The sequence below is a fragment of the Pimephales promelas genome, chromosome 16, assembly GCF_988280905.1.
Source record: "Pimephales promelas chromosome 16, fPimPro1.hap1.1, whole genome shotgun sequence".
NCBI classification, from domain to species: domain Eukaryota; kingdom Metazoa; phylum Chordata; class Actinopteri; order Cypriniformes; family Leuciscidae; genus Pimephales; species Pimephales promelas.
In genome coordinates this window covers 31,290,953-31,315,387 of record NC_142784.1, presented here as the reverse complement: position 1 = coordinate 31,315,387, position 24,435 = coordinate 31,290,953, and the positions used below count along the sequence as shown (strand labels likewise).

At 42.6% G+C, this 24,435-nt stretch overlaps 3 protein-coding genes across 4 annotated transcripts; 1 reads left to right on the top strand and 2 right to left on the bottom strand.

Moving 5' to 3' along the window:
* Nucleotides 1–125: 125 nt before the first annotated feature.
* dhrs12la (dehydrogenase/reductase 12-like a) lies at nt 126–9,767 on the bottom strand. The gene is made up of 10 exons (XM_039660416.2): nt 9,652–9,767; nt 6,937–7,070; nt 6,771–6,853; nt 5,556–5,651; nt 4,866–4,947; nt 4,721–4,782; nt 4,546–4,650; nt 3,871–3,961; nt 3,321–3,458; nt 126–958 (listed from the first exon to the last, which is right to left on the bottom strand). Exons 1-10 carry the CDS (start codon nt 9,705–9,707, stop codon nt 843–845), a joined length of 963 nt encoding a protein of 320 aa, XP_039516350.1. The 5' UTR covers nt 9,708–9,767; the 3' UTR covers nt 126–842.
* A 1,093-nt stretch (nt 9,768–10,860) lies between these two features.
* Nucleotides 10,861–18,680, top strand: ap1s3a (adaptor related protein complex 1 subunit sigma 3a). The gene is made up of 5 exons (XM_039660267.2): nt 10,861–10,997; nt 12,967–13,145; nt 17,498–17,606; nt 17,689–17,826; nt 18,018–18,680. The coding sequence occupies exons 1-5, from the start codon at nt 10,995–10,997 to the stop codon at nt 18,051–18,053; spliced, it is 465 nt and encodes a 154-aa protein (XP_039516201.1). The 5' UTR covers nt 10,861–10,994; the 3' UTR covers nt 18,054–18,680.
* Nucleotides 18,681–20,312: 1,632 nt separating this feature from the next.
* Nucleotides 20,313–23,999, bottom strand: scg2a (secretogranin II a). 2 transcript variants are annotated; one of them, XM_039660349.2, is made up of 2 exons: nt 23,905–23,999; nt 20,313–22,493 (listed from the first exon to the last, which is right to left on the bottom strand). In XM_039660349.2, the coding sequence occupies exon 2, from the start codon at nt 22,484–22,486 to the stop codon at nt 20,660–20,662; it is 1,827 nt and encodes a 608-aa protein (XP_039516283.2). In that variant the 5' UTR covers nt 22,487–22,493; nt 23,905–23,999; the 3' UTR covers nt 20,313–20,659. The 2 variants fall into 2 exon arrangements, with proteins under 2 accessions (XP_039516283.2, XP_088977656.1); XM_089121530.1 differs by having other exon boundaries at nt 23,900–23,964.
* Between the last annotated feature and the right edge of the window lie 436 nt (nt 24,000–24,435).

Below are 24,435 nucleotides of genomic sequence, written 5' to 3'. Positions count from 1 at the left end.
TTGCATGCATTGTTTATTTTTTATTTGTACGTTTCTTGGGTGAATCCTCCTGAACTCCTAAAAGTGATGGAAAAGACATGAAAAAAATAATATGCATTTGCTTTGATTTCCCACATACACCGTCACACCTTCAGAGATATTTATTAATATTGGTTGAAAACGTGTGAAATTACAGTCATGTCATAATTAAATGGTTATTAACACAGCCTATATATGTAGGAATGTAATCATACATTATTGTCAGAACAAATAAACAAAAAAAACTACACACCACTTTCTCATTCTCTGGAACATCAGGTGACACACTCAAACCAAAGAAACGTCCAATCAAAGGCCCCCAAAAGCAGGAAATGTCCTTTCCCACACTTTCCTGTGCTTCACCACATGATTGGCCGTGAGTGAGTGATTGACAGCTGGGGTGACTCCGGTCAGAGCGGGTTCCCACCCGATTGACCTGATTCGTTGGAGTCACCGACAGTCACACAGTGAGAGTGAGAACACACTGCGATTGGCTGAGATTGATCACATGGTTTCAGAACAAGCTGTCGGAAAAGAACGAATCCTGCGTCTGCCGTGACCAATGATAGGAGAGAATTGAAATGTACAAGGAAGCAGAACAGGAAGAAACAGGAAGTAGTCACTGTGGTAAAAGACTTAAACGTATTTAAGCATTTATTGAGCATAACAGTCTTTCAGAGCTCAGGAGGACATTTTAATCTACAGCTAAAAGTTATGGTGAGTACATTCACACTACTTTTACGAGTGAGAATAATGTGTCTAAACAGTTAACGATGTTAGTGTCCTACATTTATTTGTGTTGCAGTCGTTAAATGCGAGTGTATTTAGTGAGGCTGGAAGCCCTTGGCCAGATCCTCCATGACGCTCATGAATTTCTGATCTTCCAGCTGTGAACTGTGCGTCCAGGCCAAGGGAAGATGAGCCGACACCATCTGCCGATCTAATGCATGTAAAAACACACACAAACATATAAAGATGTTTAAAACATGCAGTCTGGACTGGAGAAAAGACTCCTACTGGCTGAAGAGTTGTTAAATGATGATAATGCTCTCTGAAAATGCCATCCCGAAGCAAGATCCACCTACCGAGGAAGTCGTCATTACCATGGAAATGCCACAGAAGTGAGTATTTGCAGAAGCTACAGTCGCTAGGTAACTTTATATTACCATGTACCATAAATAAATTACATACGAATTCAGAAATATAGTGGTGCGCCGATCTGGTTTTGAAATGGTTCATTCGTATTGGTCCATCAAACCTAAATAAAGATTCTCTACATCAGTGTCAGTGTTTCTGAAACGCCTCCATTGTAGTCTTGAGTTTCTTCCGGGAACGAACACGTCACAATATTCCTCATTTAAATAATTCATACAATACGCAGAATAAATGGGCGGGGTCTGATTGAGTTAGCCCCCCGTCCACACTACTGCGTTTTCATTTAGAAACGGAGAATTAAAACGAATACGATCTCCATCCACACCAGCGTTTTATCTGCGTATTAGAATTGATCTCCGTCCACGTTAAAACGACTGAAAACGCGGATCACATGACCATTCACCAACACTGGGCATGCGCGTGACGATGTAAACGGTGGCTGACGAATCAGGAAAGGATACGTAATAACTGATGACACCCAATCATAGAGCCGAGCGTCATCGTTTCTAAAGTCCTCCGTTTTGTCCCGTCTTCACTAAAACGCCCTCTGGAGATTCAAAGCGCAAAACGGAGCTGCAGCATTTCTAAACTTCTCCATTTTAGGTCTTCGTTTTTTTTCCGTTTTAATTTGGATGGGACGTGCAAACGTAGCAAAAGGTCACCGTTTTTTAAACGAAAACGCAGTAGTGTGGACAGGCCTTAGATAGTAGTGTGTTGAAATTCGAGGTAAGGGGCGGGACATTTCCCAAACACACTCGAAGCGCTTGACCAATCACAACACACTGATCCAGCCGACCAATCAGAGCACAGTGTGCTTTCAGAAGGAGGGGCTTCATAGAAACAGGAACTAAACGGAGCGTTACTGACAGACTGTGAAGAGACGAGCTGCAACAATGGAGAATATGAGAAAATAATGAACATTCGAGCATGAAAAGAAAACCTATTCTAGTAGAGCCCAAAAATAAAATCAAAACTATATGAAAAGGCCTCTAATTTCGACCCAATCAGCTGTCTTGTATTAAAAGACTAAGGATGTGTCTGAAATCTCCCACTACTTACTATATAGTGGACTATATAGTGAGCTCGCCATTTTGTAGTGCTGTCCGAATTTATAGTGATGATTATTATACCCTATATAGTCCACTCAATGTATCCCAGAATGCATTCTGAAAAGTAGTGTCACTAACCCAAGCCCTACCATCATGCATTGCGCTGATCGTAAAAATGGCGGACGGACGACAAGGGGAGCAGCGCGACAATACAAATTTGTCATACGAATGTAAGTTATGTTCTGTTTTCCATTTTGTCAGACATGTATTAATTGTTTGTAAGCACGCATGTGTTTAAATAGTGCAACAGCAATGACGTAATCAACGGTGCCGAGAGACGATCGAGTAGTGTCCGAAAGTGGTGTTTCTATTATGCTGGTGGTTTAGTAGTGGTAGTGGTTTAAGTGGAGATTTCGGACGCAGCCTTAGTAGTGCTGGAGTAACTCGCTCTCTGTTGTGGTCTGTTTGGTTTCCCTGTTTCCAAAGGTCATGAGGTCGTCTTGAGTCACGCCGGTCGTGTCTGGTACAGAAGCTCTGCCCACTACAGCTGTGCTGGAGATCCGCCAACTCGCTTTTCCTTTCTTCATCTCTCTTCCTCCCTCCTTTTATCCTCATTCTCTCATTCACTTTCATTGTCCAGTCTTCCTTTGTATTCTCTTCGTCTTCTCTGTACCACTCCTGCTTTTCTTGCTTTCATCGGCGTCTTTCATCCATTCTTTGTCTCCTGAAAGACTTGCTTGTTTTATATTGAAACAGATGGATGCCTTATTGGAGGAGACGGAGAGACCTCGGTTTCACCGTACACTGGCCGCAATGTTGTGTGCAACATTGTGTGTTGTTGTGTATGTTTAGCACAAATACAGCAATACTCAAATAAGTATAAAGATGCACAAAATGCACAAATATTGAGTAAAATGTTTATAATTATACAGAACTTATTTTTTTTTCAGTTCTGGTGAAAACTATGGTGTTACTATAGTAATTTCTATAAATTGTGCATTATTGCATGCAACTAAACCAAACCTAATTGTAAACCTATATAGTATGTACATGTAGTGTGCATAATTTTATAATTACGGTGTGTGTGTGTTTCCTCACCCTGAAAAAAACTCCCGCTGGCACTCTTGACGGCCGCCTCGGACACAGCGAGCCACACGACCGTATCGGCCCCTTGCTCCGGTGTCCGCAAACGCTCCTTCATAGAGCTGTGGAAATCAGGCATCGCGTTCGCTATGGCTAAAGAACAAGAGGCGAGAACAAATCCTTTAGACGTCTTCAAATCAGTCTGAAAAAATACATATTTGCAGTTGTGCATTTAGCAGGAGCTTTTATCCAAAGCCACTCGGAAGGTATACAACATTGTAAATCTATTAGTTTTTTTGTTTAACATCCAGATTTCAGGATAAAATGTATGTTATTAAAACGAATGTGTGATGGAAACTGCATGCATTTATTTTGAAGAAATGCTCTATATTTATATAGAAAATGCTCTAGATGTTTCATGACTGAACTGCTGAATTATGCAACTTCCGTTTCATGCCAACTTTAAACAAAAAAATATTCCACGTAGTCTCTGGAAACTGCGTCTGTAATCATACATGCACATTTCCGTCATTTAAATTTATGATGATTGTGCGTTTGCGATTACTTGGCGTGTCGACCCATCCGGGGTGCATTACGGAGAAGTGGATGTTGGGATGAGCTTTAGCAAACTGCTCCGTCATCACCACCTGCTGCCTCTGAAACACAACCAATGAGGAAAACACGTCTGAAAGAGTCACTCGAGTAGAGCTACTAAATCAGAGAAACTGAAAGGTCATGGATAATTTTACACCACCGACATAACCTTTTTTTAAAAATACATTAATTTCACAAGATGTGATATACGTTTCTGATGTCCCCAGAATGTGTCTGGCTCAAAAAAACCCACAGATCATTAATTATAGCTTTGCCCGTATTTGGGTGTAAGCAAAAACAGCATTTTTTTGTGTGTGTGTCCCTTTAAATGCAAATGAGCCGCTGCTCCCCGCCCCCTTTCCAAAAAAGGGCGGAGCCTTTACAGCTCATGCTTCTGATGGAGAGTTTTAGAATTTATTAGTTTATGATTTTTATGAGTGGGTGGATTTTTCCCGTTACAGACTGCTTATTAGCACACATCCGTGTTCAAACACCTTATAAAAGTGAATTTTGCATAATAGGTCCCCTAAGTTTAATAATCAAACAATGAGCTCAATAACATGAAAGATGGCATCATAACAAATGGTGCTTCTGTGTATGGATGGACACAAGCTTTACTTTTGACTATGTATGTGTATGTATATACCTTGTTCTGTGCGTACACCATAGTGCCGTCATATCTGCCCCTCTGAGACTGCAGGTTTCCGGTTCGCAGCTTCTGCACCAGCATCCCACCGGATGAGACTGTTATCTGGAAGAGAGGAGAGAGATGGTGACCCGTCTGACCCCTGTCTCCCGCTCGCAGTCTCTGGTTTACTCACCACTCTGGGGTCAGGGCTCTTCTCCAGCAGAGGAATGAGGCTCTTGATGAGGATGTACACGGCTGAACAACACAACACAACACGGGGATCAGGTGAAAACAGTCGGGTAAGCTGTTAGACGTATTATAAAGGAACGATCCTTTACCTAGAGAGTTGCTGGCGAAGCTTTTCTCCAAATCCTCTCCGTTCACCTCCCTCTTAGTCATCATACAGCCGGCGTTATTGATCTGTCACAATCAAATCAATCAACCAATCAAATGCTGGTTATGTTATTCAAAATATTATATTTACACTACCATTCAAAAGTTTGGTTGGTATGCAGTGTAAAATATTATTACAATTATCTATTTGAATATATTTTAAAATCAAAGCTTAATTACTCACACGATCCTCGTCAAATGATGTTTTGATGCTCAAGTAACATTTCTGATTATTATCAATGTTGAAAACTGTCGTGCTGCTTCATATTTTTGTGGAAACTATGATTTTACAGGATTCTTTGGTGAATATAAAGAATTTATTTGAAATAGAAATATTTTGCAATGTCTTTACTGTCACTTTTGATCAATTATTTCAGTCGTTTTTCAAGCAATTCAAAACCATGAAGAGTCTCAGCTGAAGGAAATAATACATTATTTATCAGCTGTAATATATCGGACAAATTATGTAATTGGGCGGATAAAGATAACATTAAAAACGAACATATATTGGCCGATACTGATATGGTGGCCGATATATCGTTCATCCCTATATCTGAATAAAAGAAAAATGCCTGACCCCAAACTTTTGGCCCTACATGCGGTGGTAAAAGCAGGGAGATGTGAGATTGCCTCACCAGGACGTTGAGAGTTTTGTATTTTTTCTTAAAGGACTCCGCAAACTCCCACACCTTTTTGGTCTCGGTCAGATCCAAAAGATGCACATAGATTTCCTGCAACCACACACGGATGCCAAAAGTCATGCATTTTATATAAACATCTCGCATTACAAACAGATAGAGATGTAAATCTGTTTCCAGACAGCGTGTAGATAAATAAGAGGGTCATTTTAATGATTCACTGAGTTTGAGCACAAATGTTAAATTGTTTATTTACACACTATTGCATTATTCTTCATTATGTAGATGCTTTCTTATTTTTACTGCAGGTTAAGTCCTCCTGACCTGCAGTTAAATTACTTGCTCTCGTTGGTGAAAGCTTCTAGGTTTTGATTCTACAGCCTTCTGTGTCCTTTAAAGGAGTAGTTCACTTTAAAAAAAACTTTTGCTGATAATTTACTCACCCCCATGTCATCCAAGATGTCCATGTCCTTCTTTCTTCAGTCGAAAAGAAATGAAGGTTTTTGATGAAAACATTCCAATATAATGGATTTCAATGGGGTCCAAACGGTTCAAGGTCCAAATGAGAGTTTCAGTGCAGCTTCAAAGGGCTTTAAACGATTTCAGACGATGAATGGTCTTATCTAGCGAAACGATCGCTCATTAAAAAAAAAAAAAAAAGTTTATGGTTTATAAGCACAAATGCTCGCCTGGCTCTGTTCTGTGAGTAGCGTTCGTGACTCTCCTGTTCAAACTCGTTTATCAAAAATCTTTTTCCAAATCATTTGGTTCATTGAACAAACGAAATGAACTAAATGACTCAAAAAGATTTGTTCATTTTCGAACAGAAGAGTCACGATGGCGCATCACAGAACAGAGCAAGGCGAGCATTTGTGCTCATAAAACTTAACGATTTTTATTATTTTTTTAATGAGCAATCGTTTCGCTTGTCATCGTCTGGTATCATTTAAAGCCCTTTGGAGTTTGCACTGAAACTCTCATTTGGACCTTAAACCGTTTGGACCCCATTGAAGTCCATTATATGGAGAAAATCCTGGAATGTTTTCATCAAAAACCTTCATTTCTTTTCGACTGAAGAAAGAAAGACGTGGACATCTTGGATGACATGGGGGTGAGTAAATTATCAGCAAAAGTTTTCTTTAAAAGTGAACTACTCCTTTAATTCCTAAATCACAGCCTAAAAACCCCAGTCATTCAAATACAAACTCATACTTTGTTTCCAGACTCTTTGACAATCTCCGCTCTGGCTTCTTCCGCCTTGTCCTTGTTCCTGCAGACCATGTGGATTGTACCACCTTAAAGAAAAAGATGCTCAATAGGTTACACTCCGAGTCCGGCCTCTAAAAAAGTCACTAAAACTGTTTTTCCCAACACGCACCTTTCTTGGCGATGGCCATGGCGGTTGCTTTCCCGATTCCACTGTTCGCTCCAGTGATCATGAAGGATCGGCCTGCCATCGACACCTCCAGGTCTTTCTCAACAAAGTTCTTAGATGCCGACAGAAACGCCCCCCTGAGACACACATTTAATTAGTCTCGAAATGTGACAGGGTTACCAGTAGCTACACCCTCAGAAACTAACTAATTAGTTCATGCTTTGAACTATTTGACAACACACTTTTTTTTTAAAGGGGACCTGTTATGGCATTTTACAAAGTCTTGATTTCATTTTTGGGCTCTGCTAGAATAGGTTTTCTTGTTTAAAGTTCAAAAACACATTATTTTCCCCATATTCTCCATTGTTGCGGCTCCTCCCTTCCCAGTCTGTCAGTGAAGCCCCTCCTTCTGACAATCACAATGTGCTCTGATTGGTCGGCTGGAGGACCAGTGTGTTATGATTGGTCAAACGTTTTAGGCGTGTTTGTGAAAAGCCACGCCCCTTGAATCCAACACGTGACCAACAAGTGACTTAAACTTAATTTTTAGATAGTTCTCATCATGCTTGCGTATGTTTGGTTTTAGTTCGTTATGTTATATGTTAGTTTGTTATTTATGTTGTTATATTTATTTTAGTTTATGTTATATTGCTGCGTTCACGCCATGTCATAATTACTACACTATCTCACGACCAATTCGTACGAGTGATTAAAAAGTGGCTAATTCGTATGACCTCACTCGTACGAATTCATTCGATTTGTCTAAACCCACGTGATGGTTAGGTTTAGGGGCGGGGTCAGGGGTAGGTCATTCATACGAATTCATACGAATTGGCCAATTCGTGAAATATGTACGATTTACCAAAATCGTACTAATTTGTACGAGTGAGGTCGTATGAATTGTTACGAATTAGCCACCTCGTAAAATTCGTACGAATTCCCGTGAGATCGGGTTGCATAATTACCATAGTTTTGAGATGACAACACATGACTTTTTTTTTTATTTCGCGTTTCTACAGGCAACAATACCAATGCCTAAATTAATCTGCAGGGGTCAGGTGGCGCTAGTAGGCGCTCAAGTTATAATCCCAAGCTCTAATTACAATTATTATCTAATTAAGTTTTAATTATCAAGACCAAGATGTGAACGAGTTGAAATCTTGTAATGATGGTTATTACGACATGCCGTGAACGCACCTAAACTTCAACTCGGGCCCGTAATCGCAAACAATGACAACACCATTTTTAGGAAATTTTGGCTTTATTTTTCTACAGTAGGAAGTGGAGACACATCATCCATCTTTTTTATAAAGTCTATGGTTTCAACACACTACTAACTAACTCAACTAGGCCCCACCCCTTTTATTTTGCATATCTTGTGGGCGGGAATTATTTAAATGAGCAATATTTTGATGTGTTCATTCCTGGAAGTAGCTCAAGATTACAATGGAGGCGTTTCAGAGAGTTCAGAAACACTGACACTGATATAGAGAATAACTCCCGCTGGAGGAACATTGTAACTTTGTTATTATGCTCAAACAGCAACATTACACACTACAGAAAGATAAACATGTAAAAAGGCATAATAGGACCCCTTTAGGGAGAAGCACATGGCAATGGGAGAGCAATCTTACAGCAGAGCTTCTCAACCGTCTGTGGTGAGTTCGAATTAATTTTGTACAATGTAAAAATTGAGGTTCTGTATTTGTTTGCATCATAACGTCCTGGAGCGAAGCCAGTTGAGAAGCATTAGGCAGTGTCCTTATGTGCCCCCTTGCGTCATGGCTTAGCTAATGAGAGCTAGTATCTGTGCGTCCTCTGATAGCACCGCTCCTGGTATCAGCATCTCAAAGACTAGCTTTGTCCACGCGTGCCAGGCCAGAAGAGGGATGAAGAGGAGCAAGGAGGTGGCGGGGGCAAACAAGCTTTTCTCCGTAAATGCGTGCACTGTTAAGGGTGCTGTGTCCCATTATGGGGCGTGAGAGGTCGACCCGGGTAACAATGTATCAGCAGGAAAAAACAGATGCAGAGGCCATTGAAAGACTATAAACTATAATCATTTGTGAAATTAGATTTCATGTAAAACAAAAAGCCACATGTGTCTATGTGTTGACCTTGAACTTGCAGAAATTGTTGTAAGAGTGCACCATATTTTTTTTATAAAATTAATATAAAAATTAAAAGTTAATATAAAATTATAAAAATGTATATAATTTTTTTTTATTAACATTTATAAAAGCTAATGTTTTAATTACAGCATTTACATTATTTAACGTGGGAGTAAAAGTATAAGTAGGCCTGCAGACAAAATGCTGGACGTTTTTATCTTAAATGTCGAAATATTTAGTTTTGTAGGTTTCTGACCTTAAATTTTAAATTAAATTCATCAAAATATTTGGAAATGGTATAAATACAGGATTCATAATAAAATTTGAATGAAATAAATTCTATTTAAAAACTTGGTAAGATAGTTAAACAGTTGTAGAATGACTGAAATCTGACCCAATATTTAACATTTATTATATTTAACATTTTAATTATAAAATGTTAAATATCATGCTAAATTTGATATGAATTTTTTTTAAATGTATAATCATTTATTCATTATATTATATTATATTTATTGTTATATTATATTATATTATTAGATGTGCTTCCATTAAGCATTATGTTGATTAGTGTTGTTATAAAGTGTTATTGAAGCAGTGCAGCTCTTACTTGGTGAATTCGGTGAGTCCTTTGAGGAACCATGCTGAATTCCGGTACAGAGACATTCTCACGCCCGCGCTGTCGCTCAGGTCTCCCGCTGTGCGCGTGGAGGCTCCCGGTGCTTTTAACCGGCCCCGGGGTCACATGAGTGCACGTAGAGCCCCACGCCACGCCACTCACTCACCGGGGCTCCACACGGCCTGCCCTCTACCGGTGATGAACGACACAACACGCTTCAGACTGTCAGGCGGTTAAAAGAAATTCATCTGTGCTTGCTGTAGTGGACAGTATATATTCGGTACCTGCCTGAATGAATAGCCAAGCATTAAATAACCGTATTTTTAATGAGAATATCACAATATTATTAATAATAGCCGTACGATTTAAATTAAAGATCTTTTATAGCCTAAATAATAATTGTATTTAGGCTATATGAAAAAAACAAAATACTGCAATCACCGCCGTTCAACGCGCTTTCAGGCCTTTGCGCATGCGCTTAAATAAACTACTAGACCATTTCCAACCATTTCGGCTAATTTACCATTGACGTCTAATTTTCACCGTTATAACTGTTATCACGGCACATATTTCCAGGTCTTCATAAATATTGCATCTTTGTGGCCGGAATGTTTTTAGGTAAACTGTCTCGCCTAGGCTATATTTTAAATGACCACGTTATAGACGTCCGAATACTGACGTTTAATCCGAATCTGTTTTGATAATTAGGCCTGTTGGTCTAGGACTAGTTCACAAAAAAATATTAGGCTATTATTTTAAAATATTCTCAAATATTTAATGAAAGATTTGAATAGTGATTGCCACTTGAGGCAAATTTGTATAAACAATAGCCTATCAATAACGTGTTTGTGCGTGATCGAAAGAGAGTTAGAAAAACAATTAAGGATCGTAACATGTTAAGCCTGTAGCCTTAGACCTAATAAAGCACAAAATATTCTCTGATCAATTTAAAATATAGGCAAAACACATCGCGCTGCTGCTGCTTTGTTTATAATGTTTTTGTTTGGCTAGAACACGTTATGATTAAATCGTATTTTCTCTGGGGAATTGACTGAAGTGTAAAGAAGAATGTCCTCGCTACACCTCAGACATAATACACAGTGTGTATTATACACTACACCTGACCAGGTAAAACCAGCAGGTGTGAACCAGACACAGACGCGCGCAGATCTCGGCCCCGCCCCCTTCTGCCCGTGAGCCGCCTGTGATTGGTGCACACCTGTGCGCGAGCACAAACACAGAAACACACACCGGGGCGAGGTGGGAGAGTCGCCAGAGACATGAACGCGCGCCGCAAAGCACGCAGGGTCGAGCAGGACTTCTGAAGCCTCAGGATGGTGAGGTCACAATGGGCAACCGCTGATCATCATTTATTGTCTTGTTATTAATGTTGCTGTCATTTTCTTGCATTAGCATCGCAAACAGATCAAACTATCAGATAAGAGTCAGAGTGTCAGGCCGCGGTCAGACAGAGCTTTGTATCTCGCTTCTGTAGAGCTGTTTGTCTTGGAGCTTTTGTTGTGTGTTACTGCACACACACACTGTTCTTTGGCTGATAAGAGGGACATTTGTATTTCCTTTTTTTGTATCAAGAAGACAAAGGTGCATTTGTTGCCTTTATCTCTCTTTTCTTGGTTTGCAGTTGAATGTTTAAATTGCTCACCACCACCTAGAGAAATTCATGTGTGTGTGTAAACTATAGGCTACTTCTATTAATTTTTAGGTCGTCATTAAAGGTGAAATGAATCACATAGTGTATTTTTATTCTGAAAATCAGTTTTATTTATGGTATATAGAGTAATAATTTTCATTGCATGCATGTGGCATTAGTGTACAGTGCAGCGAATAAACTTTATCGGTCCAGTTTCCTGAGACTCAAACCCATGACCTTGGCACTGTGTATTAGTGTCGTGCTCAACCTTCATTTTGACGTGCTTATTATTTATCAACATCAAGTTTTTAGTTTATAAATAAATATTGTTTATTACACTATCAATAGCGCTATCAAATAAGGTACACGTTTGTAAATATTTTTGTGTGTGTCTGCATATGTTACTTTAATGTTAGATGTGATTAATTGCAATTAATTGATTTGACAGCACCAATTATCATTTATTGTAAATTATAAATGAAATTAACTGGTCACCATTTCAGTTTTTCACACTTTTTAATAACCTTTTTTGCCTTTTCAAATGGTCCAAATATTTGATAATATAAATTTGAATGAAATAATTAATATAAAGACAATTACTAATAATTATTGTATAATTACAATTTCTTCCATGGCAAGAAATTGTAATGGTAATTTTTAAATTAATAAATACATAATAAAATAATGTATGTATATATATATATATATATATATATATATATATATATATATATATATACACACACACATTGTAATTATACAATAATTATTTGAAATGGTCTTTTTACTAATCATTTCATTCATTCTCATATATCATACTTAATTTTTTTCTGTTTCTGACCTGTCACAAATCTATGATAAAATATGTAATAATAATGATATCATATATATGATAATGATAAAAAAATATTACATTTTTTTTGGTCCCCTTGAGGAAAACATATACATTTAAATCTTACTATATTATTTTTTTTGAAAATGTAAAAATGCAGAAAGTTTTGTGTGATGGGTAGGTTTAGTGGTCGGGTTATTTTGTGTGTGTGATGGGTATGTTTAGGGGTGGGGTTAGTGTGTGTGTGTGTGTGTGTGTGTGTGTGATGGGTAGGTTTAGGGGTCGGTTTAGTGTCTGTGTGTGTGTGTGTGTGAGATGGGTAGGCTTAGGGGTGTGGTTAGTGAGTGTGTGTGTGTGATGGGTAGGTTTAGGGGTCGGGTTAGTGTGTGTGTGTGTGTGTGTGTGCGTGTGTGCGTGTGTGCGTGCGCGTGTGTGTTAACAGGGATGCAGGCTCTTGGCAACAGCCTTGAAATGTCAAACACAGATTCCCACTGGGGTCTCAGCGAGGAGTCTTACACTCATTGCTTTTCTATGCTGCCGGCAAGGTGTGTGTGTGTGTGTGTGTGTGTGTGTGTGTCAGCACACATTACCCTAATTATTACTCCTAGTAATACATTAACTGTGATAGTCCTGTGTTATTTGACATTCTGACAGAGCATGTGGTACTTTACCTATACAGTAGGTGTGTGTGTGTGTGTGTGTTTTGTCCCATATTCAGGTCAATACGTCACGTTGTAGTCTATCACATTTTCAAAAGCAGCTTAACAAAGCTTTCAAAATTCAGACATTTTCCCGGAGACATGAATGTGTGTGTTGGCTGTAGATGCGCTTTCTGCTGCTGTTCAGCCGTCAGGGGAAGCTCCGACTGCAGAAATGGTTCACGGCTCTCAGCGATCGGGACAAGAAGAAGATCATACGTGACGTCACACAAATGGTGCTGGCTCGACCCCCGAAGGCCTGCAACTTCCTGCAGTGGAGGGATCTGAAGATCGTCTACAGGAGGTCAGAGGTCACCTTCTTATCTCATGTTCTTTCTTCGTCATTACAATGCTTTCTGTAACTTTCCAACTCGGTCTCTCTCTCTCTCACTCTCTCTCACCTTTGAGCCCAGTTAATGATCAGCCATTGAGCCTTAAAGCGCCGCGCTGCGTTTACAGGCAAATAGAGTTTTTGGTCAAACAGGTCTTTGCACATGACTAAGGTTTAGTATTTCTGCTATACTAACATGAAACATCCAGCACATGTCAGAGTAAACATGATGCATGAGTGTCGTTTCAGTTCTGCTGTCCATACTTTTGCATATAAAAGTAGACACTGAACAATAAAGGTTACATATCCGAGTATATCCGTATATATATCCGATTGAAACGGCTTCTCAAACTAGGAAATTGGAAAGGCGGGGCTTGATTTTGCCCTTGAGGAATTGATTAGATGTTGTGGTTTGCTATTGGTCAAGCTCGTTTGAGTGACAGGTTGCCCCGCCCTCGCGCCAATAAACATCAGAGACGATAAGTCACTGCAAAGGAGAAGTAATTTTGGTTAAATATTACGAGACACATGAATAAAAAATAATAATGACGGTGTCACAGTCTGTCGTCCTCACCTGTTTTGTCCCGTCATCTGCACCACACCTCCCCGGATCCTTTTGTTCCTCTCCCGGACTCACTTCCCCAATCAGCCACCTGTTCCTCGTCCTGTCATGATCATTTTCACCTGTGTTCACCCCAATCAGCCTTATTCCTCTGTGTATTTAGTTCAGTTCTGTTTGATTCTGTTTTGTCGGTCAATGTTTAATGTTACGGAGTTTTCCCGTCTTCCTGTCTGGATTTAATTAATAAATCAATGTTATTCGTGATTCTGAACTCTGCCCGTTCTTCTGCCTGAACCCGCACCGTGACAGATTGACCGACCCAAAAAGAAAAGAGAAGAAGTAAGATGGACATTCCTGCAGTGGCTCTTCTTTGCCTTGACCAGGAGGACCGTTCCCTGGAATCCCATACACGGGACTTTCTGGAGTTGGCGTGCCTGACTCACTATTCTGACCACTCGCTGAGTGAGTTCTACATCGCCAGCCTCAGCGAGCGGTCCCGGGCACGCCTCCCAGGGAACGGTCCCGGTGATTTCGCCGCCTGTGTGGAGTGGGTGCTGGTGTGCTGTGAGTCTCCATTCACGGTGGAGGAAGTCACCAGCACCCCTCCAAAGCTCGAGCTCTCCTCTCCGCTGGTTCCGCCCAGCCTCGCCGAGCCCGAGATCTCTTCGCTGGTTCCGTCCAGCCCCGTCCAGCCAGCCCCAGAGACCGTCCAGCCAGCCCCAGAGACCGTCCAGCCAGCCCCAGAGACCGTCCAGCCAGCGCCGGAGACCGTCCAGCCAGCGCCAGAGACCGTCCAGCCTGCGCCAGAGACCGTCCAGCCGGCGCCAGAGACCGTCCAGCCTGCGCCAGAGACCGTCCAGCCAGAGCCAGAGACCGTCCAGCCTGCGCCAGAGACCGTCCAGCCTGCGCCAGAGACCGTCCAGCCTGCGCCAGAGACCGTCCAGCCAGAGCCCGAGACCGTCCAGCCAGAGCCCGAGACCGTCCAGCCAGAGCCCGAGACCGTCCAGCCAGAGCCCGAGACCGTCCAGCCAGAGCCCGAGACCGTCCAGCCAGAGCCCGAGACCGTTCAGCCAGAGGCCGAGACCGTCCAGCCAGAGCCCGAGACCGTCCAGCCAGAGCCCGAGACCGTCCAGCCAGAGCCCGAGACCGTTCAGCCAGGGCCCGAGACCGTCCAGCCAGAGCCCGAGACCGTCCAGCCAGAGCCCGAGACCGTCCAGCCAGAGCCCGAGACCGTCCAGCCAGAGCCCGAGACCGTCCAGCCAGAGCCCGAGACCGTTCAGCCAGAGGCCGAGACCGTCCAGCCAGAGCCCGAGACCGTCCAGCCAGAGCCCGAGACCGTCCAGCCAGAGTCCGAGACCGTCCAGCCAGAGCCCGAGACCGTCCAGCCAGAGCCCGAGACCGTCCAGCCAGAGCCCGAGACCGTCCAGCCAGAGCCCGAGACCGTCCAGCCAGAGGCCGAGACCGTTCAGCCAGAGCCCGAGACCGTCCAGCCAGAGCCCGAGACCGTCCAGCCAGAGCCCGAGACCGTCCAGCCAGAGCCCGAGACCGTCCAGCCAGAGCCCGAGACCGTCCAGCCAGAGGCCGAGACCGTCCAGCCAGAGGCCGAGACCGTCCAGCCAGAGCCCGAGACCGTCCAGCCAGAGCCCGAGACCGTCCAGCCAGAGGCCGAGACCGTCCAGCCAGAGCCCGAGACCGTCCAGCCAGGGCCCGAGACCGTCCAGCCAGAGGCCGAGACCAGGATCCCACCCAGCCTCCCTCTCCCGCCTCCTCTCATCTGTCCTCCCTCTGCTCTCCTGCCCTTCAGCTCCCCTGACCCAGCCTGGTCCTTGCATCCCCGGTCTTCGCTTCACACCTCCTCCATCTGGACACTTCCTCGGCCCCCGGTCCCATTGGCTCCCCCGTGGCTCCTACCTCCCTCAGCTCCTCCATGGCCCCTCAGTCCACCAGCTCGGCCAGGCTCCCTCGACCCTCCGGACTCCCTTCGCTCCCTCGTCGTCCTCCCTTCACCTTTGGACTTCATTCCTCTGGCTCCGCCCCGTCATATCACCCCCCCGGTTCTGTCGGACTCCTCACTCCCTCCAGTCACCCGTCAGCCCTCACGCCCTCTGACCTCACTGTGTCCCTCCGTGCCCCTGTCATCACTTCGGTCACCAGAGCCTACGGTATCACCATGTTCCCTCAGTCCCTCATCAGCACCACATGTCGTCAGTCACTCAGCTTCACCCTGGTCTCCCCTCCCATCCGCTCCGCCCCTGTCAGTCGGCCCCCTGGTGTTGTCAGCCCCACTACCATCGGCTCCACCAGGGGTCCTCCCTCCAGCTGCTCCGCCCCGGTCTCGCCCTCATCATGCTCCGCCCTGGTCTCGCCTTCAGCCTGCTCCGCCCTGGTCTCACCCTCAGCCTGCTCCGCCCTGGTCTCGCCCTCAGCCTGCTCCGCCCTGGCCACGCCCTCAGCCTGCTCCGCCCTGGCCACGCCCTCAGCCTGCTTTGCCCTGGGGACGCCCTCAGCCTGCTCCGCCCTGGCCACGCCCTCAGCCTGCTCCGCCCTGGCCTCGCCCTCATCCTGCTCCGCCCTGGGGGGCTGTCTCCTCCTGACGACGCCCTCCACAGCCTCCAGGGTGCCCACCCAACCCCCCCCCCTCCCCTTGATGTTATGGCGTGAGGCCACGCCTTCCGGGAGGGGGGAGTAATGTCACAGTCTGTCGTCCTCACCTGTTTTGTCCCGTCATCTGCACCACACCTCCCCGGATCCTTTTGTTCCTCTCCCGGACTCACTTCCCCAATCAGCCACCTGTTCCTCGTCCTGTCATGATCATTTTCACCTGTGTTCACCCCAATCAGCCTTATTCCTCTGTGTATTTAGTTCAGTTCTGTTTGATTCTGTTTTGTCGGTCAATGTTTAATGTTACGGAGTTTTCCCGTCTTCCTGTCTGGATTTAATTAATAAATCAATGTTATTCGTGATTCTGAACTCTGCCCGTTCTTCTGCCTGAACCCGCACCGTGACAGACGGCACACATACAGGTGAAACTCAAAAAATTCGAATATTGTGCAATCGTTCAGTTATTTAACTTAAAAGGTGAAACTAATATATTATATTGACTCGATACATGCCAATGAGATATTTCAAGCCTTTATTTGTTATCATTTTGATGATTATGGATTACAGCTTACAAAAACCTTGAATTTGGGGTTTTCATAAGCTGTGCGCCATAATCATGAAAATTATAACAAATAAAGGCTTGGAATATCTCATTTGCATGTAATGAGTCAATATAATATATTAGTTTCACCTGTTAAAGGGTTAGTTCAGAATTCGGTTAGTGTTTGTTTTTTCGCACAAAAAGTATTCTCGTCGCTTGATAAACATATAGTTGAGCCACGGTAGTCACTTGGGATATTTAAACATTTTCTTCATTGACTTTCTGGGCCGTCAAGAGGCAGTCCCTTAGGAGCCAATGTGGTAGTTATACAGCTCTCAAATTTAATCAAAAATATCTTCATTTGTGTTCCGAAGACGAACGACGGTCTTACGGGGTTGGTACAGCATGGGGGTGAGTAATTAATGACTTAATTTTCATTTTTGGGTGAACTAACCCTTTAAGATAAAAGTACCACGGGGAAAATGTGTATTTTTAAGAAAGTACTGACGAACCAGTCTATGATTGTGTGTTGTTGTGTGTAAAAACATTGCAGTCACCTTTGTGAAACCCAATGACCTTGCAGTCAGCTTGTGCGAGCTTCTCTTGACCTCTGACCTGCAGGTATGCGAGCCTGTATTTCTGCTGTGGTTTGGAAGAGGAGGACAATGAGCTGCTCACACTGGAGCTTCTGCACAGATACGTCGAGCTGCTGGATCAGTACTTTGGCAATGTAAGGTTTGGGTCATGTTGATGTGTTTTCTGAATCTCGAATTGAGGTTTTTGGTGAATGTATGTGTGTTTGTGTGTTGCAGGTGTGTGAATTAGACATCATTTTTAACTTTGAAAAGGCTTACTTTATCCTGGATGAGTTTGTCATCGGTGGAGAGGTGCAGGAAACATCTAAAGCGTCTGTGGCCAAATCAATGGAGGAGGCAGATTCTCTTCAGGAGGTGACTCACACACACGCACACACTTTTTGATGAGATTCATCACATTTTCACAGATGTTGTTACACAAGCTGATCTTGTCTGCTTAACCGAATAAGTTATTACAGATGAGTATCATAACATCATGAATGAATTCATGAATTCTTACAATTGATAAGTAAGAGACATTGTTTTTTTGTGTTTATTTTTGACAGACAATGGAGGAGTATTTAAACAAACCGACATACTGAAGGATCTTCAGATAATCACAGCCATCACCTCAGTCTACACACACAATAGCAAGAACTTCATATGCTGAATGTGTTTAATTAAGCTGCCATTACGACACTGAAACAGAAACACTTTGCCTTACTCAGACTTTTGAGATAGTGAGAATACTATTATTAAATGATAGGATTTATTATGAAATTCGGCACACTGTTTTTGGCTGTAGACAATCAGAAAGGGAGAGACACTCATGTACATTAGCGCTCAAAATGTTGGGGTCAGTAAGATTTTTTAAAAGTAATTAATACTTTTATTCAGCAAGGATGCATTAAATTGATCTAACATTACATTTATAATGTTACAAAAGATTTCTGTTTTAAATAAATGCTGTTCTATTGAACTTTCTATGCATCAAAGAATCCTAAAAATGTCATAAATCATCATATTAGAATGATTTCTGATGGATCATGTGACACTAAAGACTGAGTAATGAAGCTGGAAATACTGTACAGCTTTGAGACACCGGAATGAAAAACATTTTTAAATATATTCAATCAGAAAACTGTTTTTAAGTTGTACAACATTTGTTGTAATAATATTACAGTTTTACTGTATTTTTGACAAAATAAACGCAGCCTTGGTGAGCATAAGAGTCTTTAAAAACATTAGAAAATCTGAACTGACCCCATATTGACTACACTGTGAAATGAACCCTCAGGTTTCTTCTTATTTTGAGGTAAATTCAATTTTTTATTTTTCTCTGTGGGCTGACAATCAGTCAATAACCTTCAGACAGTTCTTAGATTATCTTGTTTTGAACTGAATGATTTTTTTAGATTATGCTTAATCTAAAAAAAGAAGTTACGCATGGACTACCCAAGCTTTGATAATACATATTAAAAGTCTTTTTTAAAGTAAATGTGTGTTTTTTTGTTTGTTTGTTTTTTTAAAAAACTTATATGCTAAATTGGTAGGGGTACCGGTGAGGAAATTTGCACAAGTCCCGCCCCTCCGCTTCCGGCTCATGGGACCTTATTTCAGAAAAAATATGAATGGTAGTCAATGGCGAGAGACAACTTATCTTTTTATTTCGTCTGAACTGTGCCCTCTATTACACATATGTTGTTTGTCAATTTAAAAGATAATTCTGAAAGTCAAAAACGTCACAGTTTGTCATAAAACAGAAGAGTAACATGTAGTTTTATGTGAAAATCGCTCGATGAACTACATCTCCCGGGAAGCGAAACAACGAGTGAGATCCGCTGCTCGTGTGTGTGCGGTCTGGTACAAAACACTCGGGTATGACGGCGTAACGTTACGATTATAACGTAAGCAATGACAGACATTAGCCTCAGTAAAGTTAGCTTCCTTCATTGAGAGAAAATGCTTCATGAGAGAAAATGTGCGCCTTTTGGGGTTTGTAGTCTGTAATTACGTATTTTCACAGTCTTATACCTCAACGGTTTTACATCAAACTGCGACTTTCTTTACTTTAAAATGTACAAATTGACAAACATCATATGTGTAATTCAGGGCACAATTCAAACGAGATCAAAGTATTTGTTGTGTCTCGCCATTGACCACCATACAATATTTAGGTCCCATGGTGGTCGACCGGAAGGGGGGGGACTTAGGCTCTCTATTGAAACTTACTGCCACAATATCGATAAATCACTTTTAAATTCTCGCTCGAATTCGCGATCACGGTTCAGGCCACATTTTACAAGAGACTGTTTGTCAACGACGCTCTTCCGGTCGTCACGTGATGAAATCTGACACCTGCTGCGACTCTTGTGCTTGGCTTCGAATCCTCCCGAGATGTTCATGTTTACAACAGTTACAGTCACTTTCGTCGGATTAAGATGGCGGTGTACCTCCTCTTAATTGACTACACAAAACTTCAGCAAGGTTTGCTAATCTATTCTTCTAGTAAATGGGCAACAAATAATGTGCTATAGGTGTGTTTTCTTTTTATGTTTTAAATTAATTTATGAAGCAACGGTCTACTTTGTTGTTAGCCTAGTATTGTTATATTGCATTGCAGTTGGCATAGATCCATCCTCGACTAACAACTAGAGTAAATTAATACTCGTATTAATGACATTGTGGTGGCGCTCATGTTCAATATTTGTCCAATTTGTTCATTTCTATAAAATGGTTGCATATGCTAAAATAACCTCTAAATTAGTTTTGATTTAAAACAATATTAACAATGATTTCATATCATGCAAAGGTTGCCAATGTTGATCGGCAGTGAGAGACACATTACACAAACAGAGGACCATAGTGTGAACAAAATGCTTTATTTACCTCTGCCACATCACACATGACCTCATCACACACACAAGATACTGACTGAAAAAAAAAACATAGCTGGCGTCTTTAAGAGGGAGGAAATCTGAGTGTGTGTTCATATGTTGAAGAGGTAAAGTCGGTGACCTTTTACAATGTTCATATCACTAACTAAGAAAGAAGTTGATCAGGTTTACTAAAATACTCTTTATTTTGCGCTATACAGAAGACAAATGAGAAAAGCTGGAGCACTACATTGACTAAACGCAGTTAGGGAATATATTTATTTCAAAATACTTTATTATATGCCAAGTCAAACAATGAATATAATGGTTATCTACATTTCAGGGACTGTTTTTTCCTCAGAGTCTGTTTCGTCGGTGTTGTCGCTCTCTGGTTCCAGTAACCTCAGGATTTTCATCATTGTGTTGTTATCTAATCCGATGTCTGCGTTCTCGTGCTCCGCCGTTCTTTTTTCCGGCGCGCCTTTATCGAAGTAGTCCTGGACTGCACGCTCCAGATTTCCATACCGGGGTTGATCCATGTTGCGCAATGGCGTTGGACGTGCACGTCTCTGTCCCTGTGCGAGCATTTCAGATGCCAGGTAACTGGCCAATTCGTCTTCCTCGCCAGCGGTATTGTCGTAATCATCCTTGCTGGTTTCCCTCTCGTAATAACGTGGCGCGTTGGGTTGCGTTGGTCGTTTGTTGTTTTGCTGTGCTGCATTAACCAACTCAAGGATGCTCAGGATGTCCTGGGCGACTCCGTTCCTCTCCGATGTCTCGAGTGGCGAAACTCGACGAGGTGCTGTGGAGAAAGTCTTGTGTGTGTTGTGAGTGGTTGCGTAGCCGTAGGGTGTACGTGACTGTCCCAATAAATCCTTCTGCCTTTCGTTTTGAAGAAGGTCAAGGACTTCCTTTGGTGGGATCCGAAGCTGCTGTGAGAGTTTGATTATCTGGGACAAAGATTCGGGGAATGTGTTGCGCATCGGCTTAATTTCCCTCTCCTCCTCCTCCTCCACCTCATCTTCGTCTTCGTCCACATCTTTTCTCTCCATCTCTCGGTTGGTTTCTTGCTCGCTCCTGCTGGCCTCTTGTCTTTTCTGCTGCTCCTGCTCTTTCTTTTCTAGGACTTGGAGAAGATAGTAGTCCATAAGCTTTGCGATGTCCTCAGGGTCCTCCTCTTTTCCCGTCCTTTTCCAGCTGGATTGGTTAGATCTTTTGACCTCATCTTCGTCTTCCTCCTGGTCATCATCGTCAAGGTCACGATTAAAACCATGCCTCTCTCTTTCTTCTTCTTCAGTGTTTATTTGCTCCTCCAGAGGTTCCCATTCGTCTGTTCCCATGATGTCCTCCAAGGCCATCTTCCTCTGCCTGTACAAGTCATTATCATCATTATCATCCTCCTCCTCATCATCTTCACCATCATCTCGTTTGTTGTTGAGCTTAGATGTGGAGATCCCACTCAGTTCCTCAAACACAGACTGAAGGGTCGCCAGTTTCTGGGGTGTGTACTGTTCTTCCGCATTCTCATTTGTCCGTTTGAGCGGCTGTTCCTGATCCTCGGGATCCTCAAACATAATTGGATACTGCCTGTGTTGTCTCCGGCTATCTTGATTGGCCCATGAGGTCCTCCCGTAGTTCTCAGCTGGCGTTTCAACCTCTAGTTGTGGTTTTGGCCTTGGAAAGGGGTGGATGGTGTATTGAGGTTGGGTTGCAATGACCTTCTTGGGCACCTTGTGTTCCTCAGTTTGTTGTAGTGTCTTAAGCACAGCTTGAAGCAACTCTTGAGTGTTGTCTCTTTCATCCTCTCTCTCCTCCATGCCTCTATCCATCCGGCCTGGCGCTGCCAGTTGTAGCATGGATCGGATGCTCTCCATGTCGTCCTCTTCTTCATCTGGTTGACGCTCGTCGGTAAGGGGATCAGGTGGGAGGGATCTCTGGCTGAGGCTTTGGATGTATCGGAGAGCTCTGAGCATCTCAGCACTCGGAGGAGGGCGGATCTGGGACGCAGGTCCATAAGAGACGGGTTCACTTCCACTGAGGCGATGCTCTCTTAGTGTGGCCCCTTGAACTCCAAAAACGAGAGAGAGGAAAAGAGGCAGGAGGAGGAGTGAGGGGAGGACGAACACCCCTGTTGCACAGCATCTAGATGATGACGACATGTTTTACCTGAGAGCGGGAGGGAGTGAAAAGATGAGAGATGGTGAGTCAGACAGTTTTTCCATTAAAAAAAGATAAATGCTTTCCCTAGGGTAGAACCCTTTTCAAAAGGCACTAAAACGTACAATTTAGGTACTTATATGTACCTTTAAGGTAATCATGCACTCTTTAGTGGTAAATAAGGTACAAAGAGTGTATCTTTCGAAATGATACCACACCAGATACTTATTTTGCACTAACAATTTCATGCACAGAAATGGATCAGTCAGTCATCATCCACCTTCATGTCATTCCAAACCTGTGTCGGTGTCAATACAATGAAAGTCAATGTTTTTCGGTGTACAGACTAAATCAGTTAATTTGTGTTTCACAGAGAAAAGACAGAAAGTCATACAGGGGTGCGTTTCCCAAAAGCATCGTTAGCCAACTATGGTCTCAAGTTCAGTCGTTACCAATATAGAGTTCAATGGAAATTGCGACCAGCTTGCGACCATAGTTGGCTAACGATGCTTTCGGGAAACGCACCCCAGGTTTGGAAAGACATGAGGGTGAGTAAATGATGACAGAATGTAATTTTGATGAGCTATTCCTTTATCTTGTTACAAAGATCTACCATTGATGAGTTATTGCAGTCTTGTTTACACTGTTAAATTGACCATCAAGGTCTCCACTCGTAGGTCTCGCTCTGTTTGAATCTCTCTCTCTCTCTCTCTCTCTCTCTCTCTCTCTCTCTCTCTCTCTCTCTCTCTCTCTCTCTCTCTCTCTCTCTCTCTCTCTCTCTTGTGTATCTGTTGAAAGCCTGTTGATGAGTGTTTGCGGAGCACTCGAGAGAGTGCGCGTGCAGCTTGCGCTGAAAATCTCATTAGTTTCTAAATTGCTGCCACGACTAAATGAGTCATACCCCGTTGCTACGGGAGACCGTGCCCGGATCCGCACTGCTGTTGAACCGCAAAGTGCCGTCAAACGGAGAGGAGGATGAGAGCGAACGGAGCACGGCCCCCTACATTCTTCAATCTGTTAGATGTCATACTTGCTTTTAAGTGTGAAATAATGCATGTAACAGTAGCATGCATATTTTTCCTGATGCATATCTTAGGAATGAACGTTTTTAATAAATTAACGTTCTTAATTAATGTATTTGACCAATTAAAACGAACATTAGTAAGCTTTAAAATAAAAAATAATCGGGTGATAAAATAAGGAAGTTTTCATAAAAGACACCTTTGCGCACACTTGTTAAAGTTTCGTGCTGTTTAAGAACGCGTCTTTGCGCGTCTCACGGTTGCGTGCAGCAGGTTGTTGATATAAAGAATAAAGTCTACACGCGTTTCTAAAGAGACAAACCAGACACAACAGTGATTCATTCCGTTCAAAACAACGCACAAATGAGTGTTCAGAGGCAAAAGCCCTCTTACCTTACCTTTGTTTGTCTGTTTTAACGGCGAGTCGTGAGTGCGTTGCGCATCTCTCTCGCGCTCTCGAGTGTTTATGGCTGTGCACGAGCACGGAATATCTCTCTCGTCAGCACCACGGACAGCTCCGCCTGTTATAAGAGACGCCATCTGATTCGTGCGTCACTGAAACAACATACGCAAAACCGGACGGACACACACACACACACAGACACGTTTTCATGGTTTATGGCTTCCCATTATTCCCATATAATCTCATAACCTTAAACCTACCTACCCATTACAGAAAACTTTATGCATTGTTACATTTTCAAAAAACATCACTTAGGCTACTATGATTTATAAGCTGTTTTCCGAATGGGGACCAAAACATGTGGGGACATTTTGTCACACACACACACACTAAAATTAAAAATTTAAATGTATCATGGTAAGTGCAATGAACTTTGGCTTTACTTTACTTTGATTTAACTTCAAAATCAGCAATTAACTTGTACTGAATTTTACTGTTTTTTTTTTGTTTTTTTTTGTTTTTTTGA

Bases quoted from the DNA above. Each gene is read 5' to 3' on its own strand.
- ap1s3a (XM_039660267.2), top strand. The intron at 13,146-17,497 runs GTCAGAGGTCAC...TCTGACCTGCAG, and splicing joins CTGAAGATCGTCTACAGGAG to GTATGCGAGCCTGTATTTCT. The intron at 17,827-18,017 runs GTGACTCACACA...TATTTTTGACAG, and splicing joins AGGCAGATTCTCTTCAGGAG to ACAATGGAGGAGTATTTAAA.
- scg2a (XM_039660349.2), bottom strand. From the start codon at position 22,486: ATGTCGTCATCATCTAGATGCTGTGCAACAGGGGTGTTCGTCCTCCCC.
- dhrs12la (XM_039660416.2), bottom strand. From the start codon at position 9,707: ATGTCTCTGTACCGGAATTCAGCATGGTTCCTCAAAGGACTCACCGAA. The intron at 4,948-5,555 runs GTGAGGCAATCT...TGATTGTGACAG, and splicing joins ACAAAACTCTCAACGTCCTG to ATCAATAACGCCGGCTGTAT. The intron at 959-3,320 runs GTGAGGAAACAC...TACATGCATTAG, and splicing joins CAGCGGGAGTTTTTTTCAGG to ATCGGCAGATGGTGTCGGCT.